We start from the raw sequence: 19,145 nt of genomic DNA, 5'->3' as shown, positions 1-19,145 counted from the left end.
CCTCTTGCTGTGAGACAGCTTTTGGCTGTGATGTTTTATATTGTATTCTCTCCCTCTCATAAACTGTAGATTTATGAGCATAGTCATTTTGGGTCCTGTGATTCTTCTTCAGCAAACAAACCCCATGTAATTTGTCACTATTAGTGCAGATGTAGAGCAGAGACTTGTTCAGAGAATTTCTGGCATTCTGGTATTTTTGGAACACAGAGTGAGAAAGGGTGTAAAAGATGCTGAGACTTCCTTGAGGAGGTACAGGGGTGTGGTTTGCTGTTGTTAACAGGTTTGGATTTTTCTGTAGGCCACAGGAATTATCAAAAGGTTTTGAGACCTGTGGGGAGGGAGGTGTTACTGTCATCTAGTGGTTAGAGACGAGATGCTAAATATGCTACAGTGCTCAGGGCAACACAGCCCCCTGAAAGAAAGACTTACCCAGCCCCAGATAATCTAATTACTGAGGTTAAGAAACCCTGGATTAGAGGGAGGAGAGATTGGATTATGGGAAGACCTTTTAGGAAGTTGAGCCAATAGTCCCATCTGGATTGTGGATTGGGAATGGAAGAGATGGGGTGAATTTGAGAGAGGCAATAATATCGAGAGGTTTCTGTGACTAACTGGACAGACAGGTAGACACATAATTTGAGATGATCCCCAGTTTCTTTCTTACGTGACCAGATAGGTTTTAAGGGCGATTTTTATCTGAAGTAAGATTATTTGTTTTAAAGTTTGATAGAAGGAAAGTGGCATGATGATCAGTTCTGGTTCTATATTTTTGTTTGTATGTTTTGATTATTCAAAGTAATATGGTTAAGTATGAATAATTGGGTATATAAAATGAAGTCATTATTTCACCTAGAAGAAAGGTTGTCGACTTTTGGTGGGGAGGGGTAAATGCCCAATTGATAAGACACTGTTTTTATGTCAAACGTTATATCTGTATGTTAATATTTGCATATTTTACGGTTTCCTAAGTGCCTAGTTATATTTCCTTTAATTATCAAAATGATCTTTTAACATAGTTCAGTTATTTATCGTATCTCTTTAGTGACAAAAGGTCATATAAATAATCAATCTTCTCTGAAGTCCAAAGTTTGATCCCTGTGTTCCACAAATGTAGAATGTCAATATTATGCTAACCCAGAGGGTTCAAGCTTGAAAATATATCTCATGGTGGTTGGAAACCCCCAAACCCAATGTCTCTTCCTCATTACCTCAAGTGGATACAGGCACCCTATGTTTCTTCTCCTGTCTCCTCTCCCTCTTTTTCCCAGTCAGTGTTTTCTCACATAAGGAGTTTTTTCTCCTCTTTAATCCTTTTCCTTTTTCCTCTCTTATGCTTGCCAAGTAACCTCAGGGAAAATGTCTCCCTCTTTTCTTCATTTGTATAACTCAAATGGCTCAAATTGTAACTGATTAAGCATAAGCTTTTGAAAATAGCTCCAAAATCCTCTTCAGGAGCTTTTCACCTACCCCTGGCTTTCCTTTCATATGCTTTCCCTTAAACACAGACTGTGCAGAGGAACAAAACATTTATTTGCTTTCGTGTTGTTCGTTTTGGTTTTGCTTTAATCACAGGGGTTAAAACAATGTAGTTTAATCATTTATGTTTCTCTTGGAAACAAGTTTGTAAATAATGATACACTCTTGGAACAGGCCACAAGTCTATTCTGCTCAAAATGTAATTCAAAACGAAGTATGTATCAAATTCCATATAACTGACCTATAAAAGAACTTAAGAAACACAGTCTGTTTGTAATTTGGCAGTAAAATGAGTTTTAAGTTCTATAAAAGAAGTATGCGTGGGGTGTTAGGCTAAGGACTGACCTACTTAAGTGCTTCACTGTACTATCTGAGAGTGCTTGGATGATGCTAATAGGAAACTAGATGAAAAAATTTGGGGAAGGAAAATATTACATGGTAGTAAGCTTAAGGGTCAAGAGTATGAATTTGGCATTCAACCTCTTATTAGGTGAAAAATCTTGGGTAGCTTACTTATTTTAACTCAGTTTCTCAGTTTGTCAAATTGAGGGGAAAATACTGTCTTGTAGGGTTGTTGGGAGAATTAAGTGATGTAAGAGGCCTCTAGTAACTAGAACAGTTGTCTGGCTTGTTGGTTAGTTCCCTCTCTCTTTTCATGAGGAAATTTGTTCAGTTTCTGTAAAGCTTTAGTTGAACTGAAATCTGCCTCCCAAGTTCCATCTACTGGTAGAAATCAAGAAATGGGGCTTCCCTGGTGGCGCAGTGGTTGAGAGTCCGCCTGCCGATGCAGGGGACATGGGTACGTGCCCCGGTCTGGGAAGATCCCACATGCCGCGGAGCGGCTTGGCCTGTGAGCCATGGCCACTGAGCCTGCGCGTCTGGAGCCTGTGCTCCACAACAGGAGAGGCATGCGTACCGCAAAGAAAAAAAAGAAAGAAATGTAAAATTGCCTGTGATGGTAAAAAAACCTTATAGCCATTTTAACAGGAAACCTGGTTGACTTCTCAAACTTGTTAGTTGCAGTGATCTCTTCATTTTTTGTTTGTTTTTTTCTCTTTTGTAGGTGATTACTGGTGGTCACTATGATGTAGATTGTCGATTAGAAGATCCTGATGGTAATGTGTTATACAAAGAGATGAAGAAGCAGTATGATAGTTTTACCTTCACAGCCTCCAAAAATGGGACATACAAATTTTGCTTCAGCAATGAATTTTCTACTTTCACACATAAAACCGTGTATTTTGATTTTCAAGTTGGAGAAGACCCACCTTTGTTTCCTAGTGAGAACCGAGTCAGTGCTCTTACCCAGGTAATAAAAAGTCAGTAACACAACATTGATATGTTTAAAGGGAAAAAAAGCATAATTTAATATCCATTAACTCATTGATGGAACACAGAATTTTGTGACTTTAACACAATCTTTAAGAAGTATCTTAACTCTTACAGTGGATTAGGCATTTCACAGAGAACTTCAGACTTTTTTAGTGAAGAACAGTGTTAAAGGATTTTATGAAAAGAAAATAGACATTAAAATAGGGGGGTCACTTAGGTAGAAACATCAATGGCAAAGGAAGCTTAAGAGTCTAAACAGTACTCCAGCATTATGAAGCATTTTCTATAATTCATGGAGGAATGTTGCTACCATAACTTAGCAGGTTGGTATAACTGGAAGCAAAAATGATGCCTTAATTAATATATATATACTTTTATACCAGTATTAAGTGTTACTCAAACTGCTGTTACAGTAACTTTTGCTGTAACTGAAGGTAAAGTAGTAAAGATTAATAGTAAGTCATCTAACAAAAATAGTTAAGGTAACTAAATTGGGTTTTATTTTGAAGAATAGCTTAATGAGGGAAAGATAGCAAAAGAAATTTAGAGTCAGTGAACAAATACTGCTCAGGTGATGAGAAGGGCTGTTTTATTTCTAGTTCAGATACATTGTGAGCTTAGAGTATGTCTAAAAGATAGTTTGGTATTCAAAGGAATTATTTATCACTTTCTTGTTAAAACCTTATATTGGATTTCATTGTTTCCAGGTTCCAGGTAGTCTCTTGGCCAAACTCATGTAGTGATAGAGGCAGATTTTAAGGATGTGTAAGAGCCTTAATTCATAAACCTATTGTAAGCATTAATAAGATGTGTTCAAATGTTCTTATTTTTAGAAATGTTCTCTTTATTTTAGCATCATGTGTGAACAGCACTTTGTAAAAAGATTTTTCTTTGGGGCCATTGTTTATAACTTAACCTTCATAAATTTTAATTTGTAAAATAAGATAGTTTGCTTTAAAAACCTAAGCAGGGACTTCCCTGGTGGTCCAGTGGGTAAGACTCCACGCTCCCAATGCAGAGGGCCCGGGTTCAATCCCTGGTCAGGGAACTAGATCCCGTATGCGTGCCACAACTAAGAGTTTGCATGCTGCAACTGAGGAGCCCTCATGCCACAACTTAGAAGCCTGCACGCCATGTCACAACTAAGAAGTCCGCATGCCGCAACTAAAAAAGATCCCACATGTCGCAACGAGGATCACACGTGCCACAACTGAGACCTGGTGTAGCCAAGATAGATAGGTAGATAAAAACCTACATAGATAAACGCTTTTAGGACCACTTAACCTCCTTTATTTGTATCACATTTTATTCTATTCTTTTTTTTAATTGTTGTGTTAATTTCTGCTGTACAACGGAGTGAATCAGCTGTATGTGTGTGTGTGTGTATGTGTATATATATATATATATATATATATATATATATATATATATATATATATATATATCTGCTCCTCTTGGACCTCCCTCCCATACCTCTCATCCCTTCTAGGTCATCACAGAACACCAAGCTGAACTCCCTGTGCTATACCACAGGTTCCCACTAGCTATCTGTTTTACACATGGTAGTGTATTTATGTCGAACCTAATCTCCCAGTTCTTCCCCCCTAACCCCCACAGCCGTGTCCACATGTCTGTTCTCTATGTCTGCATCTCTATTCCTGCCCTAGAAATAGGTTCATCTGTACCATTTTTCTAGATTCCACATATATGCGTGGAATATATCGATTAATATGTGATATTTATTTTTCTCTTTCTGACTGACTTCACTCTGTATGACAGACTCCAGGGCCATCCACATCTACAGATGGTCCAATTTCATTCCTTTTTATGGTCGAGTAATATTCCGTTATGTATATGTACCACATCTTTTTATCCATTCATCTTGTCAGTGGACATTTAGGTTGTTTCCATGACCTGGCTGTTGTAAATAGTGCTGCAGTGAACATTGGAGTACATGTGTGTCTTTTTGAGTTATGGTTTTCCCAGGGTATATGCCCAGGGTATATGCTGGGTCATATGATAGTTCTATTTTTAGCTTTATAAGGAACCTCCATACTGTTCTGCATAGTGGCTGTATCAGTTTACATTCCCACCAGCAGTGTAAGAGGGTTCCCTTTTCTCCACACCCTCTCCAGCATTTATTGTCTGTAGATTTTTTGATGATGCCCATTCTGACCAGTGTGAGGTGATACCTCATTGTAGTTTTGATTTGCATTTCTCTAATGATTAGTGATGTTGAGCATCCTTTCATGTGCTTGTTAGCCATTTGTATATCTTCTTTGGCGAAATGTTTGTTTAGGTCTTCTGCCCATTTTTGGCTTGGGTTGTTTGTTTTTTGATATTGAGCTGCATGAGCTGCTTGTATATTTTGGAGATTAATCCTTTGTCAGTTGCTTCATTTGCAAATATTTTCTCCCATTCTGAGGGTTGTCTTTTCATCTTGTTTATGGTTTCCATTGCTGTGCAAAAGCTTTTCAGTTTCATTAGGTCCCATTTGTTTATTTCTGGTTTTATTTCCATTTCTCTAGATGATGGGTCAAAAAGGATGTTGCTGTGATTTACATCATAGAGTGTTCTGCCTATGTTTTCCTCTAAGAGTTTTATATATAAGTGTCTGGCTTTACGTTTAGCTCTTTAATCAACTTTGAGTTTATTTTTGTGTTTGGTGTTAGGAAGTGTTCTAATTTCATTCTTTTACATGTAGCTGTCCAGTTTTCCCAGCACCACTTATTGAATAGGCTGTCTTTTCTCCATTGTATATCCTTGCCTCCTTTATCAAAGATAAAGTAACCATATGTGCATGGGTTTATCTCTGGGATTTCTATCCTGTTCCGTTGATCTATATTTCTGTTTTTGTGCCAGTACCATACTGTCTTGATTACTGTAGCTTTATAGTATAGTTTGAAGTCAGGGAGCCTGATTCCTCCAGCTCCATTTTTCTTTCTCAAGATTGCTTTGGCTATCCAGGGTCTTCTGTGTTTCCATACAAATTGTGAATTTTTTTGTTCTAGTTCTATGAAAAATGCCATTGGTAGTTTGATAGGGATTGCATTGAATCTGTAGATTGCTTTAGATAATATAGTCATTTTCACAGTATTGATTCTTGCAATCCAAGAACATGGTATATCTCTCCACCTGTTTGTATTGTCTTTAATTTCTTTCATCAGTGTCTTATAGTTTTCTGCATACAGGTCGTCTCCTTAGGTAGGTTTATTCCTAGGTATTTTATTCTTTTTGTTGCAGTGGTAAATGCGAGTGTTTCCTTGATTTCATTTTCAGATTTTTCATCATTAGTGTATAGGAATGTAAGAGATTTTTGTGCATTAATTTTGTATCTTGCTACTTTACCAAATTCATTGATTAGCTCTAGTAGTTTTCTGGTAGCATCTTTAGGTTTCTCTGTGTATAGTATCATGTCATCTGCAAACAGTGACAGTTTCACTTCTTCTTTTTTGATTTGGATTCCTTTTATTTCTTTTTCTTCTCTGATTGCTGTGGCTAAAACTTCCAAAACTCTATTGAATAATGGTGGTGAGATTGGGCAACCTTGTCTTGTTCCTGATCTTAGAGGAAATGGTTTCAGTTTTTTAACATTGAGAACGATGTTGGCTATGGGTTTGTCATACATGGCCTTTATTATGTTGAGGTAGGTTCCCTCTATGCCCACTTTCTGGAGACTTTGTATCATAAATGGGTGCTGAATTTTGTCAAAAACTTTTTGTGCATCTACTGAGATTATCATATGGTTTTTATTCTTCAATTTGTTAATATGGTGTATCACATTGATTGATTTGTGTATACTGAAGAATCCTTGTGTTTCTGGGATAAATCCCACTTGATCATTTTGTATGATCCTTTTAATGTGCTGTTGGATTCTGTTTGCTACTATTTTGTTGAGGATTTTTGCATCTATGTTCGTCAGTGATATTGGTCTGTAGTTTTCTTTCTTTGTGACATCGTTTTCTGGTTTTGGTATCAGGGTGATGGTGGCCTTGTAGAATGAGTTTGGGAGTGTTCCTCCCTCTGCTGTATTTTGGAAGAGTTTTAGAAGGATAGGTATTAGCTTTTCTCTAAATGTTTGATAGAATTCACCTGTGAAGCCATCTGGTCCTGGGCTTTTGTTTGTTGGAAGATTTTTAATCACAGTTTCAATTTTAGTGCTTGTGATTGGTCTGCTCATATTTTCTATTTCTTCCTGGTTCAGTCTTCGAAGGTTGTATTTTTCTAAGAATTTTTCCATTTCTTCCAGGTTGTCCATTTTATTGGCATATAGTTGCTTGTAGTAGTCTCTCATGATCCTTTGTGTTTCTGCAGAGTCAGTTGTTACTTCTCCTTTTTTCATTTCTCATTCTGTTGATTTGAGCCTTCTCCCTTTTTTTCTTGATGAGTCTGGCTAATGGTTTATCAATTTTGTTTATCTTCTCAAAGAACCAGCTTTTACTTTCATTTATCTTTGCTCTTGTTTCCTTCATTTCTTTTTCATTTATTTCTGATCTTTATGATTTCTTCTGCTAACTCTGGGGGTTTTTTGTTCTTCTTTCTCTAACTGCTTTAGGTGTAAGGTTGGGTTGTTTCCTTGAGTTGTTTCTTGTTTCTTGAGGTAGGATTGTATTGCTATAAACTTCCCTCTTAGAACTGTTTTTGCTGCATCCCATAGGTTTTGGATCATCATGTTTTCATTGTCATTTGTTTCTAGGTATTTTTTGATTTCCTCTTTGATTTCTTCAGTGATCTCTTGGTTATTTAGTAGTATATTGTTTAGCCTTCATGTGTTTGTACTTTTTACAGTTTTTGTCCTGTAACTGATATGTAGTCTCATAGCGTTGTGGTCGGAAAAGATACTTGATACAATTTCAGTTTTCTTAAATTTACCAAAGCCTGATTTGTGACCCAAGATATGATCTATCCTGGAGAATGTTCCATGAGCACTTAGAAGAAAGTATATTCTGTCATTTTTGAATGGAATGTCCTATAAATGTCAATTATGTCCATCTGGTCTAATGTTTCATTTAAAGCTGTGTGCCCTTGTTTATTTTCATTTTGGATGATCTGTCCATTAGTGAAAGTGGGGTGTAATGTCCCCTAATATTATTGTAGTAGTTCCAATAATTTGTAGTTACTGTCGATTTGTAGTTACTGTCAATTTCCCCTTTTATGGCTGTTAGCATTTGCCTTATGTATTGAGGTGCTCCTATGTTGGGTGCATAAATGTTTACAGTTGTTATATCTTCTTCTTGGATTGATCCGTTGATCATTACGTAGTCTCCTTCTTTGTCTCTTGTAATAGTCTTTATTTTAAAAAGTCTATTTTGTCTGATATGAGAATTGCTAATTCACCTTTCTTTTGATTTCCATTTGCATGGAATATCTTTTTCCATCCCCTAACTTTCAGTCTGTATGTGTCCCTTAGGTCTGAAGTGGGTCTCTTGTAGACAGCATATATACGGGTTTTGTTTTTGTGTCCTTTCAGCCAGTTCTGTGTCTTTTGGTTGGGGCATTTAATCCATTTACATTTAAGGTAATTATCGATATGTATGTTCCTATTGTCATTTTCTTGATTGTTTTGGGTTTGTTTTTGTAGGTCTTTTCCTTCTCTTTTGTTTCCTGCCTAGAGAACTTCCTTTAGCATTTGTTGTAAAGCTGGTTTGGTGGTGCTGAATTCTCTTAACTTTTGCTTGTCTCTAAAGGTTTTAATTTCTCTGTTGAATCTGAATGAAATCCTTGCTGGGTAGAGTAATCTTGGTTGTAGGTTTTTCCCTTTCATCACTTTAAATATGTCCTGCCACTCCCTTCTGGCTTGCAGAGTTTGTGCTGAAAGATCAGCTGTTAATCTTATGGGGATTCCCTGTATGTTATTTGTTGCTTTTCCCTTGCTGCTTTTAATAATTTTTCTTTGTATTTAATTTTCGTTAGTTGGATTAATATATGTCTTGGCGTGTTTCCCCTTGGATTTATCCTGTATGGGACTCTCTGCACTTCCTGGACTTGTTTGACTCTTTCGTTTCCAATGTTAGGGAAGTTTTCGACTGTAATCCCTTCAAATATTTTCTCAGACTCTTTCTTTTTCTCTTCTCCTTCTGGGACCCCTATAATTCGAATGTTGGTGCATTTAATGTTATCCCAGACGTCTCTGAGACTGTCCTCAATTCTTTTCATTCTTTTTTCTTTATTCTGCTCTGCAGTAGTTATTTCCACTATTTTATCTTCCAGGTCACTTATCCGTCCTTCTGCCTCAGTTATTCTGCTATTGATTCCTTCAAGAATATTTTTAATTGCATTTATTGTGTTCTTCATAATTGTTTGCTTGCTTTTTAGTTGTTCTAGGTCCTCATTAAACATTTCTTGTATTTTCTTCATTCTATTTCCAAGATAGTGGATCATCTTTACTATCATTACTCTGAATTGTTTTTCAGGTTGACTGCCTGTTTCCTCTTCATTTGTTTGGTCTGGTGGGTTTTTACCTTGCTCCTTCATCTCCTGCATATTTCTCTGTCTTCTCATTTTGTTTAACTTACTGTGTTTGGGGTCTCCTTTTCGCAGGCTGCAGGTCCGTAGTTCCCATTATTTTTGGTGTCTGCCCACAGCGGGTGAGATTCGTTCAGTGGCTTGTGTAGACTTCCTGGTGGAGGGGAGTGGTGCGTGTGCTCTGGTGGGTGGGGCTGGATCTTTTGGTGGGCAGGGCTGTGTCCAGTGGTATGTTTTGGTGTGTCTGTGAACTTAGTATGACTTTAGGCAGCTTCTCTGCTAATGGGTGGCATTGTGTTCCTGTCTTGCTAGTTTTTTGGCATGGGGTGTCCAGCACTGGAGCTTGCTGGCCGTTGGGTGGAGCTGGCTCTTAGTGTTGAGACAGACATCTCTGGGAGAGCTCTCGCCGATTGGTATTACATTGGGCTAGGAGGTCTCTAGTGGTCCAGTGTCCTGGACTTGTCTCTCCCACCTCGGAGGCTCAGGCCTGACACCCGGCCAGAGCACCAAGACCCTGGCAGCCACACAGCTCGGAAGAAAAGGAAGAGAGAAAAACCTAACAGGTAGAACCTCAAACCAGATGGTAAAAGCAAACCTAAATAGACAAAGTCACACAAAGAAGCATACACATACACCCTCACAAAAAGAGAAACCAAGGAATAAAAATAAAATTAAATTTAAAAAATTAATAAAAATAAATAAAAGAGAGCAACCAAACCAATAAACAGATCCAGCAGTGATAACAAGCACTAAAACTAAGATAAAGATAAAACCAAAAACAAATCAGACACAGAAAGCAAACCCCAAGTCTACAGTTGCTCTCAAAGTCCACCGCCTCAATTTTGAGAACAGTCATTGTCTATTCAGGTATTCCACAGATGCAGCATACATCAAGTTGATTGTGGCGATTTAATCCGCTATTCCTGAGGCTGCACAGAGAAATTTCCCTTTCTCTTCTTTGTTCGCACAGCTCCTGGGGTTCAGCTTTGGTTTTGGCCCCGCCTGTGTGTAGGTTGCCCTCCGGTGTCTGTTCCCGCCCAGACAGGACGGGGTTAAAGCAGCAGCTGATTAGGGCTGTCTTGCCCACTCACGCTGGGGAGAGGGAGGGGTATGGTAGTCATAATTGGTTTGCAGGGCAATCCTGCAGCGGCAGAGGCCAGTGTAACATTGCAGCTGCCTGAGGCAGGCCGTGTGTTCTCCCAGGGAAGTTGTCCCTGGATCACAGGACTCTGCCAGTGGCAGGCTGCACAGCCTCTCAAGAGGGGAGGTGTGGATAGTGACCTTTGCTTGCACACAGGCTTCTTGGTGGCTGCAGCAGCACCCTTAGCGTCTCATGCCCATCTCTGGGGTCCACGCTGATAGCCACGGCTCACACCCGTCTCTGAAGCTCATTTAGGCGGCACTCTGAATCCCCTCTCCTCGCACACCTCGAAACAATGGTCTCTGGCCTCTCTGGCAGGTCCAGACCTTTTCCCGGACTCCCTCCCGGCTAGCTGTGGTGCACTAGCCCCCTTCAGGCTGTGTTCACGCAGCCAACCCCAGTCCTCTCCCTGAGATCTGACCTCCAAAGCCTGAGCCTCAGCTCCCAGCCCCCACCTGCCCCGGTGCCCTTTGCACCCCTGTTGCTGTGCTCTTCTCCGTGGCTCCGAAGCTTCCCCCTGCGCTGTCCCCACCAGTGAAGGGGCTTCCTAGTGTGTGGAAACTTTTCCTCCTTCATAGCTCCTTCCCAGAGGTGCAGGTCCCATCCCTATTCTTTTGTCTCTGTTTTTTCTTTTTTCTTTTGCCCTACCCAGGTATGTGGGGGGTTTCTTGTCTTTTGGGAAGTCTGAGGTCTTCTGCAGGCATTCAGTAGGTGTTCTGTAGGAGCTGTTCTACATGTAGATGTATTTTTTATGTATTTGTGGGGAGGAAGGTGATCTCCGCGTCTTACTCCTCTGCCATCTTGTAGGTCTCTTCATTCCAAGATCTTTTGTTCCTTACCTCACCAGGATACTGGGCACCGATGTCAACATACTTAACATCTAATTCCACTGTTAAAGCAGCAAAGAAAACACTGTTTCTTCTGTGGAGTCCATAGCACAGGACAGAAGAGCTGCTGCAGGCCCAGCGCGGGTGGCAGTGAGGGGCGCCATTCTTCATCTCTCATACTTTTTAAAGGAACTTTTAATGAAATGTTTTTATAACTATTCCTTTCATACTTACTTTGGTAGAGCTTTATTAAGTAAGTTATTTTCTAATGTCTATTATTAAAATTACAACAAACAAAAATTGAAAGAAAACTAATACATGGTTTGTGATGTAAAATAAGTATAATAAAGCATATATTTAATCACCAGGATTAAGTTTTCAGCAGTAGAAAAACATTAAACTGGTATACAACAAAAAAAATTACTCTTAACCTGTCTCAAAGCAGATAGTGTAATTTAGAAAAAGCTATGGTATCATCAGATGAAGGCCTACAAACTCATTACCCAGTGAAAATGAAACTTACGTCCTACTGAGAACATATATATTAGTTTTATTGACTGGCATGAGGAAGAAGACTTATTTAGCAAAGCGGTAAACGTGAAAAAAAAAATTCCTACTCTGACCTGTCACTTTTCAGTTTCAACTGCTTTTAAGATAGTTGAAATAACTTTGACTAACAATCTACTTTTATGCCATATTTCATTTGTTTTTATATATATTTGGACTTTGATTCATATAATTATAATTGGTCAAATTATAATTTGACCTGACCTGCCATTCCCTTCCTCCTATTTCTTCCTCTTTAAGAAACCTGACCTTGAAACTTGGTAGCTACCAACCTTAACTGCTTAGTATTTCTCCTACTGTTAGCTTCACGTTCCATCTGCCACCTTAACAGATGCCACAGTTGGGACATTCCAGTTTGGGGCAAGCAGCTGCTTCATGGGATCTCTAGCCTTACCAGTCATCCTAGTGAGAATGCGTAGAAGCGTTGCTTTGCCAGGACCATTGACACGAATGAGTGAATGGATGAGTGCCAGTTTAGTAGAATATTAGTCAGATGAGGAATTGAGATCAAATTAAAAGAAAAGATGAATATGCTAGATGGATTGTACAGAAAGTATTAAAACATACTAACTGAAAATCTTTCTCTTTAGATGGAATCTGCCTGTGTTTCAATTCACGAAGCTCTGAAATCTGTCATTGACTATCAGACTCATTTCCGTTTGAGAGAGGCTCAAGGCCGAAGCCGAGCTGAGGATCTAAATACAAGAGTGGCCTATTGGTCAGTAGGAGAAGCCCTCATTCTTCTGGTGGTTAGCATAGGGCAGGTATTTCTTCTGAAAAGCTTTTTCTCAGATAAAAGAACCACGACAACTCGTGTTGGATCGTAACTACGTTTTGAGAATTGATCCACCATTGCCGCTGTAATATTGCTGTCCTCTAATTAATTTTAGGTACCGAAGAACTTAATATTGGCAACATTTTTAGAATCTTACTCATATACTTGTTGTGGAGGGATGTACGATGCATTCCCCGAGCTGTGGAAAGGACACCTTTTTTTATTTGTAAAGGTAGAAAAACTTTGGGACTTATTTTGGGCTATTCATAAATATTCAACACAATGATCTACTATTTTCTTGGTTGTTTCTATCTGCTCTTCGCACCCTAAAGTATTTTAATTTGGTATTTTGGTTCCTTTTAGCCATTTAAAAATACTTTTCTTGTAAGTAGTGGAGATTTCTAAAGCCTTCAATTTAATGTCTACATGTGTTGTGGAGGAAGAAAATTACCTTTCAGTTGTTTATAGGAAATAAAGTTTTGTTTTTAAGAAAACCAGATGTGATTAGCTGTAGCCCAAGCCCTATTCTGCACTGTTTAATTTTATGAGGAAAAAAATCTACCATAGAAATGTTAGTTAGTTAATATTGATATAATTTTAAATTGATACATCATGGTTTAATTTATATCTCAGTAGCTTGGAAAATGTCGTTTTTATTGTTTGGGTTTATTCTATGATCTATAACCAGATATGTTATTTTTTTTCATGAAGACATTTTTACCACACAGAAAATAGTATGTTTCAATAACATAATAGAGTTTACACAGGCCTTAAAAGTCAGACTGTTGTAACAGGTAGAATAATTACAGAATAATTTAAGACACTACAATGGGGGGCAAATGAAATGAGAAGACTTTTAGTGAGTTAGCTGCACATATTACATTTTCAGTGCTTTTACAAAGAAAAAAGGTGATCTGTTTCATTTTAAACATTTGAATTGGCTAGTTCTTGCTCTTATGTGGCTTTAATGTCTGAGTCACTCCCAGCTTAAATTGAGAGTTGTAATATAGTATTATAAAAGTGCCATACATTTTATCCTAGTGGGTGTGATGCACTGAGAAGTTAGTTACTTTGGTTTTTTTCTTTCTTTCTTTCTTTCTTTCTTTTGTTTTTTTGTCTTGCACATGTAATTTGTACAATCTCTGGCTAGCAGCCCTAAGATGATTTAAAAATTTAGAATGCTGTGTGTGTGTGTTTCTTATTTGATAATCTTCATTGATTGTACTGCATTTAACAAGTATTAGTGCATTTTCTGTAGACTATAGGGTTTAGACTGTGTTTGTGTTTTATAACTTGCATAGATTGAGCTGATTGAAATAAGATTCCAAGTATTCTAGAATAGAATACAAGATGATGCAAAATTGTGTTTAAAGCTTTTTTGCTGTTAAAAAAAAAATAATTGCAACTGCTTTTGGCCATGCTTCTATCCCCCACCTAAAAGTGATGAGTGCTGAACGTGACTGTCATATTGTTGGGACTTTGATATGTGGTACCACAGAATACTGATTGGATAGCAATTCTAGTCACTTACCACTACTGACTAGAAGTTAACTCTTAATTCTAAGCTGTCTTAAGATGCATATACACTGCTGCATGTAAGAGCAAAATGAATTCAGGTTGTCCTGCTTGCTAATTTCAAGTACTACAGTGTAGCAAGGGATGGACATATTTTCAGACATATAATTCTAAAATTTTTGAAGACCAACTAACTACTCCTTCAACAATATATACCAGTGGATTAAGAACTGAAGTTTAAGATTCTGCAGATTTATCTATTGGGGTTCTTGTATTGGAGCTGTCCTGTAGCTTTTTAAGTGTCCCTCTAGATTTGCAAATTTTAAACACTAATGTTAAAGTGATAAACATGGGAGTATGTTAAATGTCCTTTTCTGGTTGCCTGTCTGCTCTGTTGTATTCAGATAGTTACACCATAATTCAGCAGAGCTGGGTATCATCAGTGTGCCGAATTTGGCATAGATAATGCAGTTATTTAATCTGTGCCTATCAAAACTTCATGATATTTAAAGACTGTTACCACAGATAACTTGGTGAAACTATTGAGATATATTAAAAATTTTTAAATCACCACTGTTACCTGTTGTAGAAAATAGTACTGACTCAGTCTAGTCTGTTTGTAACTGGTTAAAGTTTGATGGCTTGCCTATACTCAACTAGGTATGTATATAAAAATTAGAAAACACATATCTACCTAGACATGAATATTAAGTAAGAACTTTTTTCTCCCTTCCCCTATATAATTTGTAGCTCATCTTTTTTCTTTAATCCTTTCATAACTTGTTGCAACAGTTTGAATTTCCCAAATATTTACGTTTGGACATATGGCTCAGAATACATATTTAAACATCATTAGCTGTATATATTTTTAAAGTAGAATAAATAATGGAAAGGGACTTGATATATAAGTTTATACTAAAATTCCAACTGTGTGAAGATACATTTTGAGATATTACTTTGCTAATAATCTAAATATTCATTTTTTATTAAAGAAACAAATGGTTTGGGGTTCACAGCTTTCATCCTGGCTTGATGAAAATCAACTTTGAAAACACAGTGGACTGAAAAGCAATTTTATTCTTTGAAAGATTTCATTTAAATCTCTGTACTATCCATTTTTGCTTCAGTTTGTAAATGTGTAACATTTATGGTTAACTAGGACAAAGCAGACCCTATGACTATTGTTTTCAAGAATTAAACAAATTGATATATAAATTATTCAAAGGAGGTTTTCATTTACTTTTGAAAAGAAAAATTTCTCTAAATTAAAAATGTTGGTTCTGCAGGATTGCACCAATCAATTCTTGTAGAATAAAAAAATCTTTCAACAAACTGACTTCACTTATTTCTGTCAAGATTTAAATCTTTTTGAAGCTCCTTATCAGCTTGCAGCTTGGAGTATAGTTTTGTAGCAAGAGAGTGATAATCTATTTGATATTTCATTGGAACATCTCAGGGACTGACCAAGAAAGAAAGTTAAAGAAGAGAAATACAACCTGTAAACACCTCACTTTAAACCTTACTTTTCCTTTTCTTACTGAAAGTTTTGGTGAAAGGAAGTTAAGCCTTCAATTCCCTAAAAAGCTCTTAGTTTTTAGGTAAATTAACCTTTGGTTGTATACTGCCAAGTTTTCTCAACTTTGTTCCCCCTTTATAATGTTATGGGGGATGTTCTGGTTCATAGGCACAAGTACAAAAGTAGCAGAGAAATAACAGTAATATATTGGGCTGGCCAAAAAGTTCGTTTGGTTTTAAGTAAAAAGACATTTTTCATTTTCACCAGGAACTAAACTGAACAACGTATTCATTAACCAAATGAAATTTTTGGCCAACCCAATGGGTTAACACTTATTGAATGCTTTCCTTGTGCCAGATGCTGTGATAAGTCTTTTGCTTGTATTGACACGTTTCATCTTTGCAATAATCCTATGAAGTAAGGATATTATTCCCATTTTACAGATGAGGAAAGGGAGGCCTAGAGAGGTTAAGAAAAACCTGCCTATATCACAGTTAGTAATTAGCAAAATCTGGACTATGAACCATGGCAGTCTGGCTCCAGACCCCCCTTTCTCAACCACTATGCAGTGATTACCTACAAACACCACTTAAGGATAGATCTCCAAAGGCTTAGCAATCTTGATTTCAGTATACCTCAGTAGCAGTTCAGGGGCTTCCCTGGTGGCGCAGTGGTTAAGAATCCACCTCCCACATGCAGCAGAGCAACTAAGCCCGTGAGCCACAACTACGGAGCTCAGGCGCCTAGAGCCCGTGCTCCGCAACAAGACACTGCAATGAGAAGCCCGCGCACTGCAATGAAGACCTAACACGGCCCAAAATAAATAAATAAATAAATTTTTTAAATTAAAAAAATAGCGGTTCAGTGCTTTGGCTTTGGAGTCATAGTCAAGTTCAGATCATGGTGACCTCACACAAATGATTTTGTTAACTCGGCATTTCTGTTTCTTCATTTATTACTAAGGTAATATCTACTATAATGAGAATATAATGAGATGTTCATAAAACACTTAGGGTCAGTGTCTATCATATACAAGCCCTTAATAAATAATAGCTATATTTTTGTCATTGGTCCAATTTAATCACTTGATCTTTCTTTAGTTCTGAAAGTTCTTACTGTAGCCTCAACTCATATAGGCTCTTAAATAGTATGTAACAAATATGAAAGTCTATCATGTACATAATAGTCTGCCAGAAGTTTCAAAAATGAGTAAGATAATCTGACCAGGAACATAATTGTCGGGGGAGACAGGATAGCTATGTAAGAAACTAATGTTAAGCAAGTCATGAAGCAGAATGGACTTGAAGGTTCTAAGACCTTTATAGGATGCTAGAGGAGGAAGAAAATATATAGTTCAAAAGACTTGTTCCCCAAGGAATTTCACTTTGTCGTCTCCAGGTGCGGGGAGTGGTGCATAGTTGTCTAGCTAGGCCAGCAATTGAGTGAATTAATCTCTAATTCAGGGGGGTGGACTCCTCGGTACAGATCAAAAAACATGTTCTTTAACTTTGCTGCTAGTAAGGGTGATGTTTGATCTCCTGAATAACTTCTCCATCGCAGTTGTTTCCGAATTCTGGAGGAAAATATAGGGATGTTATCCCTAAACCACCAAATGTGCTATTTTTCAGTCTGCATTCCTCCATTTTATCCATAAGATAGCATCATTAGGATGATTACATTCCTTGCTGAAATCAACATATATTAGGCCTGGCATAATCTGTTTTAAGTGCTGGTAATTACTAGTGACTGCTACTACCTTACAAAGAAAAGACAACACAAGAATTTGAGAAATAATGGTTTGAAGAGTAAAATCTGCCAATAATCCGCCATCTGCTTTGATGTACTTCAGTTTTTCCATAGATAAATGTATATATTTTTAAAGAATTGGTATTGTTTATAACAAATTTGTAAACTTTTAAAAATTGTGAAATTTGTGATAATACAGAAGAGGGTATTAAACATGTACAATTTAAAGAGATATAAAATTATAAAGCACATACTCATAATAACCAATGCTCAGGTTAAGAAATGCAATATTGTCAGCACCATAAAAGGCTCTATGTATCCTTTCCTGATCACATCCCTGAATTTCATCCCTAGAGATAACCAATGTTCTGCTTGTAATGAAAATAATTTTTCTGTTTCTTTTTACCAGTTATGTGTACTAGTTCTTCTCAAACTACTTAAAAAAAAATTTCCAGGTAATCACAAACTCATAATTTTGTAAATACAAAATCATGTGCTTGAATGTTTTGGTAATATCAAATTGCTATCAGCCTTTCCAAATGCTTACTTTCTATGCATGCTTACTCTCACTTTATGTGCTTCTCTCTTCATCAGCCACTGACAGTTCAGTATGGTCATTGGACCATACTTGAATAGTACTGATGTTTACGTTCCTGAAAAATGTCTAAAAAAATCAGGCAAAAGTAAACCTGAATAAATAAAGTTTAATGGAATATTCTATTTAATGAATTAGTTAGTACACGTATTCTTTTGTGACTTTGTTTTGCTGTCATCCATGTTGATGCATATGGCTGTAGTTTTCATTACTGCATAGTAGTCCATATAAATATACCAAAGTTATGTGTCTTTTCTACTATGGTGGCATTTGGATTGTTCCAGGTTTTTTGCTGTTATAAACAAAGCCACTATGAACATTTTTGTATATTATGTCCTGTTGCACATATGTATCATCCCTTGAGAGTACATCTAGGAGTGGAATTGTTTGCTGATAGAGTACGCATATCTTCCTCTTTACTAGGTGACATCTGACTTTTCTAAAGCAATTGTATCAATCAGTGCTTTCACCAGTAACAATGGAAAGTTCCAAATTCGTGTTGTCAGACTTTGAAACTTCAGAAAATCTCCTGAGTTTGTAATGTCGTAAAAGCAACACTTAAGAATTTGAGAAATAATGGTTCACAGAATAAAATCCACCCATAATTCCATTATGCATTTTGATGTGTTTCAGTTATTTTTGTAGATATATGTGTATATTTTTAAAGAAAATGCTATTATACCTCATTGCTGCTTACTTTGCTTTTCTATGAGGTTAATTTTTTTTTCCTCACAGGTTTATCTACCACTTGGATTTCCTCTTTTGTGAAGCCCTTGTTCGCATTTTTTGCCCGTTTAAAAAATAACTGGATGCTTCGGTTAAAAGGGTTCCTTTATATATTCAGGAGATTAATCCTTTGGTTATAACTATTTCAAATATCTTCTCACAGTTTGTGTTTATCTTTCTGCTCCTAGTGAAATATGTCTTTTCCCATACTGTTGGTGTTTTATGTATTGTTAAAGAAATACTTCTCTATCCTGAGGTCATGAATATCTTCTCCTGTACTATGTTCTAAATATGTATGATTTTGTTTTCTACTTGAATTGAGTTTTGTATATGGGATAAGGTAGGTGTCCAGGTCCCCCCCCCAACCTTAAAACCTCATCTTTCTCTGTTGATGTGCCATGCCAAGTCTTTCACCTATTAAATGCCCATATTTACCTGAGTCTGTTTCTGGGCTCTCTGTTTTA

General features: G+C 37.1%; 1 protein-coding gene across 2 annotated transcripts in view; it reads left to right on the top strand.

Annotated features, from left to right (window-relative positions):
• TMED7 (transmembrane p24 trafficking protein 7) overlaps positions 1-19,120 on the top strand; it is a 143,405-nt gene extending 124,285 nt beyond the window's left edge. For both annotated transcript variants that reach the window (XM_081231110.1, XM_081231109.1), the window contains 2 exons: positions 2,540-2,785; positions 12,399-19,120. In XM_081231110.1, the coding sequence (XP_081087236.1) occupies positions 2,540-2,785; positions 12,399-12,635 (483 nt within the window). In that variant the 3' untranslated portion in view covers positions 12,636-19,120. The remainder of the gene's footprint in view (positions 1-2,539; positions 2,786-12,398) is intronic.
• Positions 19,121-19,145: the final 25 nt, after the last annotated feature.

This window comes from Mesoplodon bidens, assembly GCF_964165515.1.
Source record: "Mesoplodon bidens genome assembly, chromosome: 4".
Classification (NCBI taxonomy): domain Eukaryota; kingdom Metazoa; phylum Chordata; class Mammalia; order Artiodactyla; family Ziphiidae; genus Mesoplodon; species Mesoplodon bidens.
Note: the sequence above shows the minus strand (reverse complement) of the source record. Positions and strands in the feature narration are given on the sequence as shown.